This window comes from Theobroma cacao, chromosome 2 (genome assembly GCF_000208745.1).
Source record: "Theobroma cacao cultivar B97-61/B2 chromosome 2, Criollo_cocoa_genome_V2, whole genome shotgun sequence".
NCBI classification, from domain to species: Eukaryota; Viridiplantae; Streptophyta; class Magnoliopsida; order Malvales; family Malvaceae; genus Theobroma; species Theobroma cacao.
Window position 1 is genome coordinate 3,956,884 of NC_030851.1, and position 21,668 is coordinate 3,978,551.

Here is a 21,668-nt window from a genome sequence, read left to right on the forward strand (position 1 = left end):
TCTTCTTTAATTTTCAACAACATTTCAGGTTTCATTCTTCTCAACTTTTGCTTAATCGGTTTGCATTCAGGTTTCAAAGGCAGTTTATGGGCTACAATGTCTGTGTTGAGTCCTGGCATATCTTGATAAGACCATGCAAACACATCTACATATTCATGAAGTATCTTTATTAGTTTTTCTTTTTCCATTGACACCAACGTCACACCAATTCTAACTTCTTTCTTATTTTCTTCATCTCCCAAATTAATCGTTTCAAGTGTATCTTGATGTGGGACAATTTGTCCCCCCTCCTGTTCTACTAGTCTTAACAAGTCCGGAGATAAATCATAATCCTCCACGTTTTCTGTATTGTCAAGTTCACTGACACTTGTACTTTTTTCAAAATTAATTTCAAAACCACTGTCATTATCATCCTCGCATTCATTATTTGGAATCTTGGAAGGTAAAGGGAATTGAAATATGTAGAGCTATTGTATAGGTAAATAAAGGGATGAAATGACACAAATGGAAATGGTTAATCATGAAAAGAAATATGAGAAATGCACTACGCATGTCAATTTACTAAAATGATAAATGATAAAAAGCCCGATACATAAAATTCCAATGCTTTTGGGCATAAGCATGGATGTTTAGTTTGCATTACTTTGAAATTAAATCACAAGTGACTGGTAAACTCATGGTGGTCCAGTTGCTCAGCTTTAGATTCGGTGGCCCAAGGTATGTAGTAGGAATCTCATCCCCATTTCCTGACTGTTTTTCACCTTCCTCCGTTGCACATATTGATAAATCAGAAAAAGTCTCTCCTAAAGCTGACACTGATTCTTGGTTCCCAACGGTGAGTGATTCAGGAAAGATGCATCCTCCAGATCGGAATGTCTTGTAAAGATGAGGATATGTCATTCCTCGGATTTCCAACTCATGCCCCTTAAAGCTAGCCAACCTTTTTTTCTTTTTTCGGCTATCATTTCTTCTCTTTCCTTCTTAGTTGGCTTGTACCCCAAGCCAAACCTTTCTTCATTTTTGGTAGTACGTACGGGACTTCTAATGCCTTGTAGTTCTTTCCCCAATCCTGCCCCCGCTCGGTATCCTTTTCCTAATATCTGACCGACAACCATCTTGGTGGTTTTGAAAAGCCTCGAAATAGGCGGTGTGGTTCCTTCTCCCACATACGTGGTGTTAACGAACTCGAAGGATCGAAAGGAACATTCAGGGGCAAGTTCCACTATCCTGCCAGACGCGAAAAATTCGCGTCTGGCAGGTGAGAGAGGTGCCTGGCAGGGTGCGTCCGCACCCTGCCAGTCGTACCTCTCTCCCCTTTTTTTCATCATTTTTTGTTTATTATATTTTTAATTTAGTGTCTACAATAACCACGGGAAGCAAGCCCTTAAAAATGCTAGAATTTTGTTTTAAATTGAAAGCTTCAAAACAATTGAGTTTATGTTATACTTTTATGATTTAAACATGTGTACATACTTATTGAGCTTATGATTGAAATGGATTATATGCATTTGAAATTCCATTGGATTATTTTTTTGGATAAGACTTACAAGTATAGGTGCTGTTATCATATTAGATTTGCGTGGTTTTTGTGTACAAATAATAATTATTTATTGATTTGATATTTGAGTGTTAAGGAGGACGAGAAGCCCTGACTTGATACTTGGTTACATGGGGAGTCTTACGAGTAGGTATAAAGGAGACGTGAAATCTCGACTTGATATTTGGTGCGTGGAGAGTCCCGCGAATAAGTATAGGGAGGACGTGAAGCCTCTACTTGATGTTTAATGGGGTGGAGAGTCCCGTAAGTTGGTAAAAAAGGGACGTGAAGCCCTAAGTTGATATTTGATGACGTGCAGAATCCCAAGAGTAGGCATATATGGTGGATGAGACATCCCCATCAGATTTATGGTGGATGAGACATTCTCATTGGATTATGATAGACGATGCATTCCTACCACCACGTACATTGACTCTGATATACGATAAATGTGACATTCCTATCATGTGTTGATTGAGAGGTTGATGTGGGTGATGCTCATGTTTACTGTTGTGGTGTTGCATATGGTTTATACGATGCACAATTTCTTAGACCTACCCAAGGATACCTTGACTGATATGTTTTTATTGGGCATAATATTACTATTATACTTGCTTTAAGAAAACCATGACTATAATTTATCTGTTTCTATGACACATTGGAAATTTACTATACTTGAGATTGTCATGGTTGATTGATTTTATTGAACATAAGATTTATGCACTACATAAGTGTTAAAAAAAATCAAAATTTAAGCTCAAGCATCTTATATTGATTTGCATAGAATTTATTAACTATGTGCATAGTTTATATAATCATATGTATATATTATTATTATGCTTTTATCAAAAGCTCTACCTTAATACTTGTTTCCCTTATTGTCCAATCACTGAATATGAAAAGCTCACCCCAACTAGTTGACAATGACGATAAGTGAATTTTGGAAATAGCTGTGGTGAGAGGACTTTAGCTTGCCAAGTAAGTAATTGGCATCTCATAGCATTATATTTGTGTCACTTCATTGTCTAGATGTCGAGTCGTCTATTGTTTTAAAAGAAGTGATGTATATTTAAAATTATTTTAGGATGAGACCCTTGGATGTTATTTGATTAAATTTGAAAATTTTTCATCTAAAATATGTTGTACAAATATTTGGAATTTCTTATTATAAAATCTTATGTGTGATGAAGGATTAAATTTGTTATTTTGATACGTATTATTGCTAATATAATGATAAAAGTGTTTAAAGAAATAAATGAAATAAGGAAGATGGACCAAAGGAAAGAATTTATTTGGTAAGATAAATGTATTTAGAAGGCTTGCCAGATTGTGTGGGCTTGCCTATATGACTTGTGCATCGATAATGACCATAGGAGTAGGTCGCTGCACTAGACCAACAAATTATCATTTCATATCTCATAATTGTCTAAAGATGAACCTAAAATAAATTTAAATTTGGATTTGATTTTGTTGATAAGATTTAATAAATAACGCAATTCACGAACACCTTAACTTGACATACTTGGTATTTAAGATTTAATGTTAATTTAAAGGCAAAATTGCATAAGCCTGAGACCAAGAGTTCTGTATATTAATTCCAACCATTGCTAACACAAAAACAATAAACTGTTGTGAATTGCGATTGTATAAGCTTACTTTATAGCATCATAAATTTGTTTGCCACTTCTCCATGACAACCTGCCATAGGGGAATTCGACCAATTGGTTGCATTAATTACCAGTGATGAGCTCCTTTGGTGAAGCAAAGTGCTCTCCCAGATTAACTAATGGCATGCATTTCCAGTTGTCCATTACTTCCTAATCCATCTCTGCCTCTTCCAATTTGGCAACGCTGAAATTTTTTGTTAAAAATTCGATATTAGAGTCATAGACGTAAGTAACAAAACTTTTTTAAGTACGTAAAGGGTTGCTTTGCAAGCATCAAATGATATTGGCTGCATCATGTTCTTGTAAACTTTTTAGATAATAACAACTTGTTTCAAAAGCCACAAATCAAACTTGTCCGAGGTGAAGTTGTGAGCAATAAACATGACAACACAAATGGCTTCCTACATCATATATATATATATATAGGATCAAACTATAAATGATCTAAGACACAAAAAAATGTTCAATGATGCAGATAGGCAATATGAAGTGGGGTTTACTAAAGATCAAAATCAACTCCAACTATAGCAAGGAAAAGGAAAAAAAAGAAGAAAAAACTCAACATGCTATGATAGAAGGAAGACTGTCAGAATCTAAGAAAATGCTAAGCATGCAACAGCCCTGCTCAATTACAGTTTGTAGTCTTAATTTATCTAATTCCTTGAACTGTATTTGTTGTGTAGCCACCATCTTTGACGCATACATCTTTTCGGGGACTTAATATATGGCGTCTAGAGCTTGTTGGTGTATCTGTTTGTCCCTAGCTGCTACCATGTCGAAAGCTACAAGAAAAGAAATTTGTAGATTTACCATGCATGTCTAACGAGAAACTTTTAAGAAGGCCAAAAAAGACTTTCAAAAACAGGAACATACTTGTTGGAGTGCAGAGGCAGTATTTGAAAGGTCAGAGTTAGAACTCCTTGTTCTTTTATACTGTCACACTGATGATGGGAGTTCGAGTATTTATAGGTACCTGTGGGGACAATTTTTTGCATAAAAATTATTCCTCTAACAAGAATTTTTAAGTTTCTAACACAAATTTTGAATTAAAAGTTACGCATGACACTTATGCCATGGATGCTGATAAATTTTTATATTTATCAATAATATGAAACATATTTTTTTGGGGGGGTACATTTAAGGGAACAATTTTTTATGTAAAAATATATTAAAAATTATGTTATGCAATTGTATTGGAAATTCACAATAAATGTTTCGATTCGCCCATTGATGAACGAACATGGAAATTATTATAAAGAAAAAGAAAGTACTAGAAATAAAATACTAGTTTCATAAAAAGTTTGCTGCATCAATTCCTACATCATAATGTACTGTTTATTATAGATCACACATCAAACGCTTGATAAATTTACAAGCACACATAATTTTGAGGCCAACATTATTCCAAACACAGCATCCAAAACGAAAGTTGCAATTCATTCAGACGGCTTTAATGACTATGACAACCAGGCAATTTTTCCTTGATCTTCTCCATCATTGTCTTCTTCTCGTGCTCAGTGTGGTGCTGCCCATGCGAGACGCCTGTGGTGGTGGTTTTAGACTCGTAAGTTGTGGTCTGTGATTGCGCCTCCTCCTTGTGCTTTCCACCTGTCAGTTTATCCTTTATTTTGTCCTTCAGCCCTTTCTTGTTCCTTCTCCCGCCTATCTCATTATCCTCGGACTAAAACCAAAAACAGTTCAAAGCCAAAGAGAAAAGGCAGTTAACTGTAAAATAAAAAAAAATAAAAAAACCCAAATCTGCCATCATATCTATGAGGCGGTTTTTCATTACCGAACCGGAGCTGGAGCTGTTGGAGCGCTGAATCTCTACCCCGCTGGAAGCCTCGTAATGCAGCTGCTGTGGATGCTGCTGCTGCTGATACCCAGCCGCAGAGCCAGTCTCATATCCCATCTGACCGCCAGGCACACCTGTCTGAGTCATAACTGGATGCTTGGAGGCTATACCAGTGACGTGCACGGGGTTACCGTATTCGTCGGTCGGTTGAACTGGGTTGCCTTGCTCATCAGTGAGTTGAATGGGGTTGCCATGCACATCTCTTAAATCAGCCATTTCGTCAGTGACAGCAAAAGCAAAAGAAAGAAGCTTGAAAAGAGTTTGACGGTAGTGGACTAGGAGCTATGTTTTTATCTGTCGGGGCTTGGCAGATGGCTATGGATTGAGACTAATCTGGGGACTTAAAAAGGAAAATCCGGAGACGGTGGAGAAGAAGAGTACTTTTCTGCATGCACGTAACTAGGTATTTTACAGGTGGCGAGGAGTTAGGAAATGATTCATCCAAGATATTGCCACGTTAGAGAATTGAGGGTGCACGTGTAGCTTACGTGGGCGACGAATGGTTGTGACATTAGGATGAACCGGTTCACAATAAAGAAAAGAATAGCAGTTTGTCAGTGACTTTTCTCATCTAACTTCACAAAATAGTAACAGCGAATGCGTCTCCAAGGTTAAGTATGCCGAGAACTTGACGGTCTCACTCGTATACTTTCTTTTGTCGGTTCAAAGGTGTTTTTTGTTGAGGCAAGCTAGGTGAGGAGCGAAATTCATCGGGCACTCCCAATTCGATAAGAAGTCTAAGAAAAATTTGCATGGTACGAAGAAAGCATGCGCAGTCTTCCGATGATTCAGAGAATTTGATGACGCTCCGTAATAATGGCGGAAGCCCAAATATCTATTGGTTACTACCATAATTTAACTCCAGAATTCGCTCAAATCTAAAATGAAAATAGATTTAATATTTTCATCCATTGATATGTTCAGCTATGGCTTGCCTTGTAAGCATGAGGACAATTGGAAAGCAAAACAACTCAAAGCGCTAAAGATATATAATTGCCTTCTGGGAAGATCCAGAGTCAATAAGCCATACAGAATTTTTCATATGAATCTTCGTGTATGAATCCAAGCAAGAAACAGATCAATCTGTACAAAATAAGAATAAGATCACTAGTGTTACACTCTATTTTTCCATGCTTTAAACTTTGTGAGCTATTCTTTCACCTATAATTTCCATTTTTCTTCTTTACAGTGTGAGTCCCACAAGATCATCATGTTGAAACTTCAGAATGATGTCAATAATTCTTCAAGAATGAACAGCCCTGCCTTATGTGCAATCCCTGTATCCAACTAGGACTGCAGAGGAGCAGAAAACCAGAATCTGTATATCAGAAAAAATGACAAATCACAATTGAGTCCCAATAAACCAAGGATTTGAACATTTTCTTAAATAGTTTGTAGGTATTCGGAGGTATCAAAGACAGACTGTGGTCACAACTGTGACATTAAGATAAGGAAGGCGGTTTTATTTGTACATGCAATGAAAGGAAAAATGAAGCTTTTGAGGCCTGCACTGAAAAAGGTAATACATCAGTCAACGAGATACTAACCTCCTAACAGCAGACACGAAGTTCATATCTTGCTAGATTTGGCCCAGAAAAATCCCTTTTTCCTGGTAGGATGATTCTCTGAAGGGGACCTACTTCCCTTTGATCCAAAAGAAAAGTGTTTCCTCAGAAAAGGCTTGCCCAGGGAGCTTTTCATGCTTGAACTGGAGGCCTTCCCTTCATGTACACTACTTCTCAGACGGTTAAATATGACAGGATCAGTATCAATATCACTATCAACAACCCGGCTCCTTGATCTTTTGTTGATTTTAGCCTTAAAATCCAGTTCTGCTTTAAATGCTTTCTCAGACAATTTATGGGCCTTCTTCTCCCCTAAAGTACATATGGGGCAAGCAGGGTCATACTTGTCAATTTCAGGGGTCATATTCTCCAAACATTCAGCATGGTAAACATGTCCACAAGTTAGAACAGCAACAACCGAAAGCTCATTGTTAATAATAATCTTCTGGCTGCTCCACAAAGATTTCTCTGATAACAGCTTTGAGCAAACACCACAGGTTTGCAGATCAACAGAAGGGGATGATGAGATTCGGCCACTGGATCTGCTTATCTTCTCACGATGAAAACCCCATGAGTCACTATCAAAAGACCACCTTTCCCTACGAGATGTAGCCATGAGTTCAGAAAAGGCATGCATTGACCAACCATCAGAAGAACCACCCTGAGAGCCCCCAGTTGATTCATTGCTCCATGAAGGCATCACTAGCCTTTCCTCACCAACTGAGTATCTATTAGGTGACTTCAATCCCATAATTCGGTTATCAGAAACTTGGCGCAATAGATGATGTCTAGGAGATCTGAGAGGCCACCTCGTTGTCATTGAACTGGTAGGATGCGCATGACTCTGGGATGACAAAGGGGATGTTGCCAATGAGGAAGCTGATGGCAAAGAAAGTGATAACTTTGAGGGAGATGGGTATGAAGCTGCAGGGGATTCTGCTGACTCCTTCACCTGAAACATAATCCACATTTCCTAAAGGATGTCAAATTAAGGGGAAGTTATCATGACAGAGTATTGGAAACACACATGAAACTGCCTCCTACAGTTAAGAGTTTTACCTGCTCTATGTTCACATTGATAGAGACATTTCTTGAAATAGATTGATCTGCACAATATATGTAAAAGAACATTAGATAGAACAACTCTAAAGGACCTTTCAAACATTCTTTTTTCTTTTTTTTTTGCTTGGACAAGACCTTTCTCACATCTAAAGGTTGAAAACTAACAAAATGACAGAACGGCAGGGCCAATTTTAGCAGATGACCTGTTTTCACTCTCTTTTCTTTTTTTTACCATGAGACCAACACATACAACAAGACAAGGGAAACAAATCTCACTGCCCCACCCCCACCTCCCTCCAAAACTAAGGGCAACCCTCTAGACCTCATACATATCCTGTTGTCGGAAAAATTATTGTTTTCATTATAAACTCACCATGACAAAAGCAAAACTGAATTAAAGTAAAGCATTTACACATTATTCCCACTGTTCATGTAAGATAAGCAAGGTAGAGTGGGACCATCCAAGGAGAAAATGATTGCTCAAAGGAAAAGGAAGAAAAGCCAGAAGCAATGGCCTTCAAAAGCTAATTGCAGCATGATTGTCTAACCAATAGGACAAGGGTAATCCTGTTATGCATGCAACTACTTTACTAAACCAAATTTTCCAGAGCATACCAAATGATGTAACCTGAGAAAATTACAAGCAATCGTAGTCAGTGTCTTGAAAAGAAAGACTCAGAATTTTTTCATTTTTAACTGAATTTATACATTATTGCTCCTTTCCACTGCATATAAGGACCCAAGCCCATTGATGTTCTGATTTTTTATCAGAAGCACCTTTCAACATATATCTTTTTGGTTAAATGCAAATTATTATCTATTTAATTCAGTTAGTCTCCCATATGGTAAGGTAATAACAGGAATATTGTTTAACTTTCAAAACTAAATTCAACATTTTTGAATTACGGTATGATTCACAATAAGACCTGCATCCAAAGAGTTCACCTGAAGCAGGAGTTCTCACGAGCCCAGAGGTTCCTTCTGAAATTGGGGACTTTTTCCATATACGAGACTGGAAACTCTCAGACGGACTTCCATCCTCTGATGCACATGCAGATTCATATTTGATCTCTGATCCATCATTCCGACTAATCACATCTGAAAACCAACTTATAGAAGTGTCTTCTCCAGCTACACGCCCTCGATTATCCCAACGAAAACTCCACGTTGGGGAATACCTTATATTCCTATGTAAAGCCTCACTACCTGAACCATTTACTATAGTTTTGTCTCTAGCAGCAACACAGCAAGCAGCCCCCATGATCCACCACACCACAAACTAATTCTCTCCCAGTGTATTCAAACAAACATCATTCACATTATCCGAAACACGAACTCAACCACCATTACTCTAGCAGGAAAACCGCCAGCGTTCCTTCAATTATTAACATAAACAAAACCAAAGCATCAATAAGCTGATCAATAATTAGTCGATAGAAAATAAAATACTAGTAAAATTCTTTGCATTTGATTTTAAAACCTAAATCTAATCCTTATTATATCCTTACTAAATTAAATTTAAATTATAACGTCACAACAGAAGAAATTGAAACAAGAATCCGAAATTAACCTAAACACCTCCAACAAAATTATAAAAAAAGAAATTACCATCTTTGGTATTCAAATGAGCTTTAATCAATTAATAGCTAAGTTGAGAGATAAAATGAAAGCGTTTGTAGGCTCAGAACAACACCCTCAGTATCCACGGCAACTCACTCAAAACTAATGAAAAAGTGAAAACTGCGAAACAAACAAAGAATTTACTGAAATAAAAAAAATGGTGAAAAAAAGACCAAGCATCGATCAATTTGCTAGTCTTTACAGACTGAGTAAGAGTACCAAAATAATTAATTAATTAATTGGAAAAATTCAGAAACCCTAAATATAGTGAAACGAACAAATAGAAAACACTACAGAGGTCAAAAAGAGATCCGAAATAGATGCATAAAGTACAGTAACTCGCGGTCAAAATAACCACAGCAAAAGAGAAAAAAAACAAACAAATCAAATCAAAATTTAAAACATTAATATTCCGGACAGCAAAATATAAAAGGAAAATTTAAGTTTTTATAAATTATTAAAATGATACTTGATTTTGGAGCACCTTAGCATAACTACCAAACAACTTTTCCCCATAGGAAAAAGTAAAAAATGGGAACCTGACGCCACCGACCGTACCTGTTTGAGCTCCGAATAACGCCGCCGTATTCAAAATAGAAACCCGAGTGATTCCAGAGAAAGAGAAGGAAAAGGGAGGAGACTAAGCGGCTGCTTGTTCTTTCTATTTCCTTTTTCTCATTGTTTCAGAAAGAAAGAGGGAAGGAGTGAGGTCGTTTTAGACGGTTTCACTAACGTCGTTAGAATCGGTTCAACTGGACTCCTTAAATCCTCATTTATCAGCCGTTAAATTTTTTTCTTTTGATTGACGGAATTTGTGCTGAACGGAGTGATACTTTTAGAGCAAGTGATTCCGTGTTTATAAAACTTGTACCTTAAAAAGGTCTTTTATTTGTGCGGTTAAATTGGGAAAAAATTTGAAAATTTGTTTAGAAAAGAGAGCTAACAAACGGAAACGGATGGTTTCTTATGAGGTACGCGGAGTGCGCAGTACGCATTCTCGTGCTTTTCAAGCCACACGAAAGTATCATCATGAAATATTATTATTTAAATGTTCTTTCAACTTAAAAGGATTCTTTAAAAATACCTTAATTATTATTATTTTTCTCATTCATAATTTCCAGATTCTTTCCCTCTCACTTGCAGAGGCATTTTTGTACAAAATAGAACCACATTTCCTTTTTCTTATTGGGTTTTTAAACCTTTTTCTGCCTTTATTTTATGAAGTTTGATGTTTTAGTTTAAAACTATTTTTTGCATAAAAAATAAAATTTGAATTAAATTTAGGAATTGAAACGATCCAAGTTCAAGAATTATCGATTTTGTAGCCTTTCATATCCAAATTATGTGACCTATTAAAAGTGATTGATTTAAATTTTTATATAAATTTTAATAAGTATATTTATATGCAACATGAAATGAGGTATTAAAAGTACATCTATAATTATTTTCCTTTTTTTAGAACAATTATAACTTATAATTAAAAATAAATAAATTTGAGATGTTTGAATTAAAATGTGAAATTATTACCCAAACTAGTAGTGCAAATGTAAAAAAAAAGGGCCTTTTAAGTCAAAAGTATTAGATTGAAAAAGACTTTGTTATTAGTAATTTGATTAAACTTCGACACAAGCCATATTTCGGCTTGAACCTTTCAAAGATTAAAGGGATAACAAAAGAGTATTATTATTGTAAAAAGAGAAAAAAAACATTTATTTATTTTTTATAAAATCTGATGATGACACCCAATGATTAACAAATTAGCTGTAGGTCAAATACTTAGGACGTGTAACGCTCCGCACAGATGTCAACTAGAAAATGTTTTGTCAAGGAAAATATATTTTCCATTTGGTGGGTGCTACGTTACAAAACCTAGACGTTGAGTTGTACACGTAAAGGGCAACCGACAAAAGAGGGAAAAAAAAAAGATTTGTGCTTAATTAATGTGGTTGATGCTGTTGTTCAACTCATTACATTTTCGTATTGCGTCAAAAGAAGTTGATAGCTTATTTTGGGTACTAAACATATCCTCAATTTGGGCCAAACATGCCATTAAGTTGAGGACAACAGTGTCATTTAATAATTAAAAAAGGAAGTATGGTATTCAGACTTGATTGATTGAGAGATGCCTAATCATCTATTAATCAAACAATTAAAACATCAAAATCAGTTGAGATTAGGTAAATGAAATTATTCTTCTTCTTCTTCTTCTTGTGAAGGAGAAGATGTTTGATTGTAAGACATAAGCTCACGTTGATTGGCTTTTGTGGGGGCAATTTCATGAAGTACAAAATTTGTATTCCTAGAAGGGCCCCTTTGCTTTTTTTTTTTTATTCTTTTTTTTTAGCCCAAATGGCGCAAGCAATTGTACACATAAGGGAATTTTGTGTCTCATAAAACATGTGTCCTTTTTTGTTGTTTGCTGTATATGTACTTCAAAAGTGAGGTGGAACTTCTTTCAAATTCTCCCTTGGTGACATAATGATTGCATATTAATACCTCATAATGATTAAAAGATTTCTTTTTAAAAAAAAAATAAATTGGTTTTTATGTATAGAGACATTAAAAGATTTATTTTATAAGAATTGTATTTAAAATTAATGTCAATAAAGGCTACCGATAAAAGTCAAATTCAAAATTAATCATCATGAAAATGAATGAATTTATCAATTAAGCTAAACTCGTTTGGTTTTCAAAAAAAATATTTTAATCTCTTGTTTTTTTTAATTTATTTAACAATTAAACATGAAACTCTTATACATCCGAGTATTTGACTTATTGATTAGTATATGATATTCATATTTAAAAAGTAAAATTTTAATCCTTCCTCTTTCAATTATAAAAAAAAAAAAAAACATAAAGCTCTTGGGAGTCAAATTGGGCTATGCCACCCCTTGATAGTTCTTCCCAGTTCATTAATGTCAGCCCAAAACCCAAGTTTGAAACATGTATGGGAACAAGTTGGCCGAATTTACAATCCAGAGAGCCAACCGGTTCTTTTTAAATTTTGGCTTTCTACCTTTTTACCGGCTTTCTCCCCAAGAAAAACAGAGGAAAAGAGAAGCAAATAGTGTATCTGAAGTTGCTTTGACTTAGGGCAACTTCTATTCTCGAGTTCCTTCAAATGCATGCATCAAACCGCTGAAGATAAGTAAATCTCAAACTTCACTGTAGGACTCTTCTCCTTACTCCGACCAACCATCTTTTATATATACATTTAACACACGATAAAAAAACGTCTAAAATTAATAATACATAAAATTATTCATTTAGTTTTGAAATCATCTAATGCCTTGCATGTAAGTAAAACGCTTATTCTTAAAACGATTAAAGATTATTAATTTTTTCCTTTGAAAAGTATATTTCATATATAACTAAGTAATAGATTACACAAAATTAATTCGAATCTACTGTCATATATTATCAAGTTGTAGATTCACTGCAACGTTATAATCTTCACTAAGCTCACAGTGAAACTGAAAAGGGTTAATAATCATGTAGAAGAAAACAAGCCTAATTTAATATATTTAAATAAAAAAGACAAGTTCAACATCCACACAATTTACATGAGAAGTAGTACTACTACTTTGAAATTATAATGTTACACTGTGAACATTACACCATGATATAGATTCGTACCTTAAAGTTGTTCTAATAGGATATCTATACAGCCCATAGTAATTATTTAGGTTTCAAAACTTAGTACTATAAATATATATATATATATATATATATATATGACATATAGTATTAATTACTGTATATAGAGAGTAGATCATAATGATAATCCTTCAGTTATTTAAGTACTACTGTGATCAAAGCTGCCAAGCTCTTTTTTAATCCATTGCTACACCACCTTCAGTTGGGTATGAGCTTGAAAGGAGGCTTGACAATAGCTGGTGATGGATCATATCTCCCATAGTCTTTGGTGTTTGCTCTAAGCAGCCTTTCGTGAACAGAAGTTGCTTCGCCACCATCCTTTCATGCAAAAGTGAATCAACAAAAGTAGTGAATAATGATAAATAAAAATAAATATATTAGGCAAAAGCAAAAAGAGGAGGGGAAAAGAAAAAGACACCCTTGGCGTAAGAGAGAAAAGGGGGTTTGATTAATATTTCAGAGCAGGTAAAACTTTGGGTTTATTTTCTTGTCAGAGAAGAAAACATAGTATTTACTGTGGATAAGTGGACTTTGGTTAAAGGATTAGGTTGATTTCTGGTTTTTTTCTCTCTCGCACACCAGGGAGGGAGCTGGTTAAGCTTTCAAATCAATGGCAAAGAGAAAAACAATGACAATAGGCAAGAGGCAACAAGCAATGAACAACTAGACCACGTCTGTCAACCATAATCAACTGGTGCATGCCATAATTGACACCTAATTGATTTTGGGTCAGCGATTCTTCAAGCAGAAGCAAGTTTTTTTCAAGACTCCGAATATATCTTCCAATGCCAACAATTCCTCTTCCTTTTTTAGTCTCTAAAGTTGGTGAAAACCGCCACAGAATGAAAGAATTCAAATCAAGGTTCCATATAATACCAGTAAAATGAGAGTTTCCATATACACAAACCTCAAAAGCTGCATCCACTTCCTCAGCCAACTTGTTCACGAACTTGGATGGTCGAGCTGCAACAAAAAGGCAATTCCAGCATGTGAATGGTGAAGCTCTCATTCTGTATATAGTCACTCATTTTCAAGCCAATAATAACAAAGACTACCAGAAGAAAAAGAACCCATTCCATGAAACATATGTCATTGAACATGCAGAATATTTTAATTCGTCTTAAAACCCTAACAAGACTTTCACGCAAAAGATATGTACTGGCGAGCATGTTACCCTAAAATCCAAGGTTAAACCTTGGTCTTTAGCCTCAAGTGTCGACATAGCTTGAAGTCGGGTCATTAATTAATCTTACTAAGCTAGCTACTTGTTCTTCTTTATTAGTTAAGCTTCGACATTCGACAAAGCGTGCATGACTTTGCAGCAGATTAAAGTTGCAGCAGGGAGACATAGAAGAACCCACCTGCCAGAGAAGTTGATAAAAGAAAAGCTGAAGCCAGGAGGAAAAGTAGAACAATCTTCTTGAGATGCATGACACCCATTGCTAAGCAGAAATTTTTTTCCTTGTGTTTTCTTTTATCTTTCAAAGCGATTTTTTTTCTCGTTCAAGAGGGAATCGAAGCAAATGAGGGCTATCTATATTGCAACCAACATTATAGTATTTAGCAAGAGCGGCCTCAGAGATGAACGAAGAATTAATTGTATTTTATTGCGAAAGAATGCAATCTTAGTTTAAAAGTTCAAAAGCAGAAAAGGGGAAGGAGACTGCTTTTCTTTTGTTGGGGCACTTAAGTCTAACAGGTTAGTGGATTATATAGTTAATTAAAGTAACAGGAATGAGTGTGACAAGCTAGTGGAAATCATTAAAACACCCCTCACTTCTCTTAAAACAAAGGATTCACTTTGCTGATGTCTGGCTGTGTACATACTAATCTTGACTTAGCTAATACCCTAATTGGCTCAATTCCTCCTAATTGAAAAAGCACTTCAAAATAATATAGCTTCATTTTTCTTATAATGCTTGAATTTTATATAAAGGATAAAGCTTTACTTTATATTACTTTTTTATCATATATTAATTCAAAATATATTACTATTTATATTTTCACATCTTACTTTCTTGTTTACTTATTTTTTTCTCAATATATAATGAAAATACTTGATTTGTTGATAATATATAGAATTTATATATAAACTCTAAAATTATTTTGTAGACCAAACTACCCAATCAACTTAAATGTAAAAAATATGGAAACCATGATTGAGAAAAGAACATTATCCAATCCAGAAATCCAAAAGTGAGGTAGAATTTCCACTTGCTGATTTGAGTTTTAACTGAGGGTATTGTAGGGCTAAAACGGGAAACATGGGGAAAATGGTCGCCATTGGAGGGAGTTTCCGTGGCCTTGCGGGAGGGCGTGCTTAAAGGGGTTAATTAGGTTGCCATTAAAATAACATTTTGTGGGATGACTAAGTGGCTTCAATTATCCTTAACGACAAGGACAACGCACCAAATACAACTGAAAGGACACTGGTGGAGAATAAAGAGAAGAGCACTGTGCCATTAAAATACCATTTTGTCTTTCTTTTTCGTTGGAAGTGGGGTTAGGAGTTCAGGGCATATCCTCCCTTAAATTAAGTGAATTCCTCGTTCTTCTTAATATTTGGTCAACTTCCTAATGGAACTAGGTTAATAAATGAAGTCATGGATCGAATATGTTTGGCGTATTGTTCGAGGCTTGAATTAACACCAGCAATGAGAGTTCGGTTCATGTATACATCATCTGCACTGCTATAATCTTTCTTGGCATGCTGCTATAATGGACTCTGAGTGTGATATCAGATACATGTTTGTGATGTTATTTCATCTCAAGGCTGAAGCACCTAAAATGGATTTGGAAAAAGATTTTGATCTTTACATGCTCTCGACAGTGTATACCGATAAGGCGCCTGCTTTACGGATGGTTACTGCACTTTTTCTTCTTTTTTGTTCCATCATTGCATCACTTTTTTCCCCTTTAATATATATATATAAAGCTTCAGCTAATGATTTTTACTAATGTAATAGAAGATTATGATTCATGGGTTGATTTTTTTTGGATTAACCCCTATAGGTGATTTGATCCTTGATCTTATCAAAAGGAAACAAATGGAAAATCATGGACGAATGTGGAGTTTGTGACAGTGTCTTTCAGAAAATATATATATATATATTTATATATAAATAGAAAAAAGAGAGAAGGGTAGGACATGCTAGTCCTAGTTAATAGTCTTCCTCATCGCTGCAGATGAAGATAAATATCTTTCTGCAAAGGGAGGTTGGGTTATCTTTCCATGATAATTAAACGAATATCAGGAGATTTAATGATAATGTCTTATTTAAACTACCGCACGGTGATTTGGAAAAGGGATGCAAGGAAAAGGTGCCAATTGTGTGCCTTTTGTATAAATTATTCTTCCTCCAAGTTGCAGATAAGCTTTGCCATTACCTATGGATGTATATATGCATTTGTAGGGGCAACTTGTACGTAAGCATCAGAAAAAGTTACTGGCTGCTTTCAACACAGCTTCATTACCATTGATTCTATAACAAATTGGCATATACAGTCTACTACGACAATGAAACTAATCCTGCAGTAATAAATACACAAAGATTCCTATTCTTGTCTAAAATTCAATATGCTGTTGAATCAATACCATCAGTGATGAACATACTTTTCAAGCATTCAAGACATTGGACAAAAGTAAAACCCAATTACTTCCAACACACCATATACATCAAAAACCAAGTGGGCATCCATCGAGTATCAAGATGACTATGAGGAGGAACCAACACTTATTGCTATGTCACTTTCACGGCGCAGGCTGTTTTCTCTACTATAAGCAGCTTTTGCTCCCTGAGAAATTAGAAATGGAAGATAAATTCTGTGGTGAGTATGAGCCAAAAACATAAATGAAAAAGAATTACTTATTCCTAGCACCCTGTGCCCGTCACCTATGTCAATTTGAAACAGAACTCAAAATCAAGCTGAATTACAACTCTTTGGAATGACTGTATGGCTCATTAATTTGTGGAAGGGAAAGTCATACTTACTTGAAAAATTGCTCCAAGTTTTTTCAGTCCTTTTGCCCGTAAAACTAGAACATCCTTGGATACACTAGGGTCTCTAAGTACCTGGATAACAAACAGATTTAGATAATTTCCTCAAAATACAACTTGGTTCAACTGATCTACGATCTATCAATAAGTTAATTGGGCGATACACCCTAAACCCTTTAGTGAAGATAAAGTGAGTTTGAATAAAATCAGCATGTCAATACGCAATAAAGCTCAGTCACTTGGCATCTGTAGGAGAAAATAACTTTAGTTAATTTCTCAGTCACGTGCTATTAGCATGTCATGTGTTGAATTTATTTAGGCTTCAAGACCAACCTTAAATGTCCAGCAGATAAAAGAGATGGCTGAAGTTCTGGAAAAGACCATAAGAGTGGCAAAGCAACCCAAGAAAGATGCTTGGCAGCTCCTCTAAAAAGTTATAGAAGTGGGTTGGACCATTTAAGTACAGAATGGAAAAAAGAAGGGAATAACTTCATTGAGGACATCATCATAGCAATAGAAGGAAAAGGGGGAAAAAAATTGTGTATCCTTATTTTAAATGAATGTTATAGAAAGTCATTTGAAGCTGAGCAAACAAAGTAAATGCAATTAACAGCACCTTCTCTATCTTTTAGTCTCAACATTATGTCAAATCATACAATTAGTGAAACCTACTCATATTTCTTGCTCATGATAATAGGTTCTATGAGATGGAATTAGTACCAAAGCCCTCCATGTGATATTGGAGGAATCTATCCCAATAAAATTCATAACTAACAATTATCTTTTCCTACTTATGCATCCACACACACACACAAGACACCACAAAGGAAGAAAATATGTTAACTCACTGCTAAGCAGACATGAGATAAAGTTGACTCAATATCAACCACATTGATCTGCCAAAGGGATTGAAGCATGGCATCCTTCTTATCTTCAAGGGTTTTCAGTATGTTCTCTTCTTTGTTTTCTCCTTCGTGAGCTTTCTTCAGCTCATCTTGTATTTGAATTAAACTAACAGCACCTACAAGGAGATGAACATGCTTGCTGGGTTCATTTGAAATTTTGAAGTTCAATTAATTTGGAAAGGTCTTAAAGGACATTAAATAATATCTAGATCTTTAACTGCAGAATATTGTACCTGAAGCTGCCATAACTTGTGATTTTATACGGTGGCCTTTATCTCGGACCCATTCTGCTAAAAAGGGTACCTTCATAAACCGCTTGTCTTTTCCAAGTTCCCTCGCAGCTTTCCTTGTGTAAATGTATCCAATGGTATGTAGCATAGCCTCACCGAAAGCTGAAAGCAGTGGAAAATATAAATTAATGGCAATGATAATATTTCAGAAGCAAAGTGAAGGTATTAGTTATTTAGCAGATTTCCTGGAAATGTTTTAAAGAGCTACCAAATTCCTGAACTACTTGTAGTCTTGTATGGTAGAAAGATAAATAGGTTATAAAAAAAAAATTATCAAACATGCATGGTTTTTTGACCATTGGTCTTAAATTATTACTACTATTGACTGGGAGTGGGCTGGACCAAGCCATACACCTATTATAAACTTAACTGGAATTCAACAATACTTTTCCGAACAGATTTTGAAAACTGACAGACCTTCTAATGAAAAATATTTGAGCAATATCAGTATCATATAATATCAAAACATTAACTAGTTTTTCAAAAGACTAAGGTAAATTTCCACAACAAAGATATCTAAGATATAAAGTATGTATCCTTTCTGCTATTTTTAGTTTAGGACAACATAAGAAAAAGTTTACCGGCTTTTGAAAGTCGCCGTGCTTCTAAATTTGCCCATCTAATGAACTCATCAGTTTGACCTTCAACAAATGGCTGAAGGCGATTTTTCAGTATTGTGATGAGCTTTTCTTCCCTTTCTTTCTGAAGTGCCTGCATATAAGAAAGGGGAAAAAGGCAAAAACTTCACTATAATTGAAACAAAACTAGGTTTTTTTTTGGGGGGGGGGGGGGGGGTGGTGTGGGTGTGTGGTTGTGGTGGACTTCTGAAAAGAGTTTTGCCTTCATCTTCTCCTGAATTTTCTGCATACGAGCTTCCTTATCTAGTGAATCATCTTCAATTTCCACAGACGACAAAGAAGCCAGTGCTAGTTGGCCAACATATTCTTCAAAGAATTCACTTCCAAAAAGCATCCCAAAGACAGCTGAAGGATCCAACATGGCGTCCCTGTCATCAAAAAGAGAGAAAAACACTAAGCAAACACAAAGAAGAAATTAAAGCTTGCTGGATAAGCCCAACAAGCACAACTTTCTAGCAAGTTTTGTCTAAAGATAATTTTATGGATGAATTACCATGAGTATCTAATAATCTACTTTTCTTCTTTTCTTTTTCTCCCTTTATAGCTTTAGGTTGTTCTACAAGGTTTTATCTATGTCAGAGGTAAGATCTTGGAGAAATTGGAGATACGAATACTCAACTAAGCTGAACCATAATTACCCTAATGCAGGCTGCATGAATCCTTTTAAACCATTTACATTCTCAACTTTTTTGGGATTCTGCTACTTCTTTTGGAATACATTGCATAAATTAAACAATTTGTTTCAGCAACTTCGTAGGTCACTCTTATCTTCTACCGGATATTCTGTCCTGCTTTCACCTTATATAGCTACAAACCTTTTTTCCCTTCAATGAAGGGCTCCGCTCAAGACTTGAAAGTATTAACTTGCACTTAGCAGCCTTAGACTTTCACCATTGAACCAAATAATAATCCCATTTATTTTCCATTTTACATTCAAAATTTATTTCCCATAACCAATATACAGTAGCCTATACCAAATGTAGCATTATAACTAAAACTAGCAGTCAAAATACAATTCAGATTCAACTAAACAGCTTTTTCATAATCTTCATAATATATCCATAAATGAAGTCATCATTTAAAAATCTTGACATACAAAAATGGAAATGTTATTTAGGAATGCCAGCGTATGTGCACAGATGTCCTTGTACTTTTCAAAACCATGTGCTCCTAAAGCACCCTAAAGAATGTGAAGTAACTGGCAAAGTAAATAACTATGTTTTATGAGAACAGAACTAATCAAGATCAACTTATAGCATATAAACTTACGGTTGTACTCCTGCCTTCCCATGCTTGTCATAGGCTTCACGCTTTTCAGGATCACTTAGAACCTGATATGCTTCACCAAGTGCCTTCACATATATCAAACGGTGCAAATAAGTACCAAATAGAGGAGAGCAAATGCAGATGATGAAATATGTTCTTCTTCATTGTTTGGCTTTCAATATGACAATTACGGCAACTCAAGAAACATGAAAGGCAATTTCAATGGAAGAGAAAGTAGTTAAAAACCAGTGGTAGAACTAAGGATTCAGTTCCTAACAGTGACCTCAGACTTTTCACTTAATTTTTCTTTTAGGAGACTTCTCTATAAATCTACAAATTATATTTCAAGAACTTACAAACTAGCAGCATGCTGAAAATAAGAAAGTTCCAAAAGTGTTAAATTTGATAGCTTACCTGAAAATTTTCAGCGGCTTTTGGATCTCCAGGATTTTTATCAGGGTGAACTAGCCTTGCCTGAAAAATACCACATAATAAAATCATATATGCCAAACATATATAATTACCCAGATCTTGTTAAACTTTCAACAGACACCTATAAAATTGGTTTCCATCCAAAAAGAGCCAAATAAATAAGGCCAACCATATTAAACATAGATGCATTTTTTATGATTACATATCCCAAAAACAGAAAGGCTATACATCATGGTATCATTGAGAATGTTCATAAATACTTTCTAAAAACCAAGACAATTCTAATTCTTGTCAGACAGAGGAATAAAGTCTTTTCCCCTTCAAGTAAAGCTGCAATCTTAATGTGGTGTGGTTCTTAAATCATGCATGTTTCCAAAAAAAAAACCCACAAATCTAAAGATAATAGAGATACAACGAGAAGCTTACTTTGAGGTAATAAGCCTTCTTGATTTCGGCTGCGGATGCTTCAACATTGACACCCAATATATCATAATATGCAGTGTCTTTGACCATTGGTCTTCTCTTGGCACTGCTTTTAGCATTAGAATTAGGCACACGAACACAACTAATTAGCCTCATGATAAAGAAAAGAACAACAATAAAAGCAAGAGAAAACTAATCACAAAATTCTCAAGACAAGAAAAGAAAAGGAACGAAAATGTTACATATAAACAAAAGGGTTCCACAGAAACTGACAATAAATGAATCTTTCAGCAACAGAAACTGAGAAAGGTTGAATTTTGATAGAAACTATGACCCTATATGCTATAAGAATCAATTCAGATCTCTAAATTACTGTAACAACAAAATGATGGAAGCTGTACAATAAGCCAGAAAAGAAAATGGAAAGACAAAGAAAACAAAAAGAAGAATCTTGAACTTACGTGTTATGGCTAGTGAGATGAACTGGCTAAGAAATGCTTCAAGATTTGTAAAGAACCAATATAAACCCGGATTTCATCGACCAAAAAATAAACACAGAAACCAAAGGGGAGATTTATTTATATCTAGAATCTCACTCTTGAAGACAGATATAGAATTGATTACGTGGCGGTCAATGCGTGTTTGATCATTACACGTGCACAAACGTGTTAGCCAATAACATTTAAGTAGCGAACTTGACGACGCCGCATGTCGTCCGAAACGACATCGGTTTGGGGAAACATGTGACGTTGT

At 35.2% G+C, this 21,668-nt stretch overlaps 4 protein-coding genes across 7 annotated transcripts; all 4 read right to left on the minus strand.

The window, feature by feature from the left end:
- On the minus strand, nt 4,476-5,920 carry LOC18607734 (late embryogenesis abundant protein). The gene is made up of 2 exons (XM_007042044.2): nt 4,997-5,920; nt 4,476-4,885 (listed from the first exon to the last, which is right to left on the minus strand). Exons 1-2 carry the CDS (start codon nt 5,273-5,275, stop codon nt 4,655-4,657), a joined length of 510 nt encoding a protein of 169 aa, XP_007042106.2. The 5' UTR covers nt 5,276-5,920; the 3' UTR covers nt 4,476-4,654.
- Nucleotides 6,021-10,148, minus strand: LOC18607735. 3 transcript variants are annotated; one of them, XM_007042045.2, is made up of 6 exons: nt 9,865-10,128; nt 9,295-9,426; nt 8,632-9,061; nt 7,684-7,730; nt 6,607-7,576; nt 6,021-6,377 (listed from the first exon to the last, which is right to left on the minus strand). In XM_007042045.2, the coding sequence occupies exons 3-5, from the start codon at nt 8,945-8,947 to the stop codon at nt 6,629-6,631; spliced, it is 1,311 nt and encodes a 436-aa protein (XP_007042107.2). In that variant the 5' UTR covers nt 8,948-9,061; nt 9,295-9,426; nt 9,865-10,128; the 3' UTR covers nt 6,021-6,377; nt 6,607-6,628. The 3 variants fall into 3 exon arrangements, with proteins under 3 accessions (XP_007042107.2, XP_007042110.2, XP_007042108.2); XM_007042048.2 differs by lacking the exon at nt 9,295-9,426 and having other exon boundaries at nt 6,021-6,352; nt 9,865-10,148; XM_007042046.2 differs by lacking the exon at nt 9,295-9,426 and having other exon boundaries at nt 9,865-10,148.
- LOC18607736 lies at nt 12,806-14,631 on the minus strand. Its single transcript, XM_007042050.2, has 3 exons — nt 14,325-14,631; nt 13,871-13,926; nt 12,806-13,281 (listed from the first exon to the last, which is right to left on the minus strand). The coding sequence occupies exons 1-3, from the start codon at nt 14,401-14,403 to the stop codon at nt 13,162-13,164; spliced, it is 255 nt and encodes an 84-aa protein (XP_007042112.1). The 5' UTR covers nt 14,404-14,631; the 3' UTR covers nt 12,806-13,161.
- Nucleotides 16,391-21,496, minus strand: LOC18607737 (chaperone protein dnaJ 10). Of its 2 annotated transcripts, none has more exons than XM_007042052.2 (10): nt 21,377-21,496; nt 20,919-21,024; nt 20,475-20,534; nt 20,064-20,146; nt 18,997-19,162; nt 18,738-18,867; nt 18,100-18,258; nt 17,810-17,982; nt 16,956-17,036; nt 16,391-16,758 (listed from the first exon to the last, which is right to left on the minus strand). In XM_007042052.2, the coding sequence occupies exons 2-10, from the start codon at nt 21,003-21,005 to the stop codon at nt 16,678-16,680; spliced, it is 1,020 nt and encodes a 339-aa protein (XP_007042114.2). In that variant the 5' UTR covers nt 21,006-21,024; nt 21,377-21,496; the 3' UTR covers nt 16,391-16,677. The 2 variants fall into 2 exon arrangements, with proteins under 2 accessions (XP_007042114.2, XP_007042113.1); XM_007042051.2 differs by having other exon boundaries at nt 20,919-21,021; nt 21,377-21,495.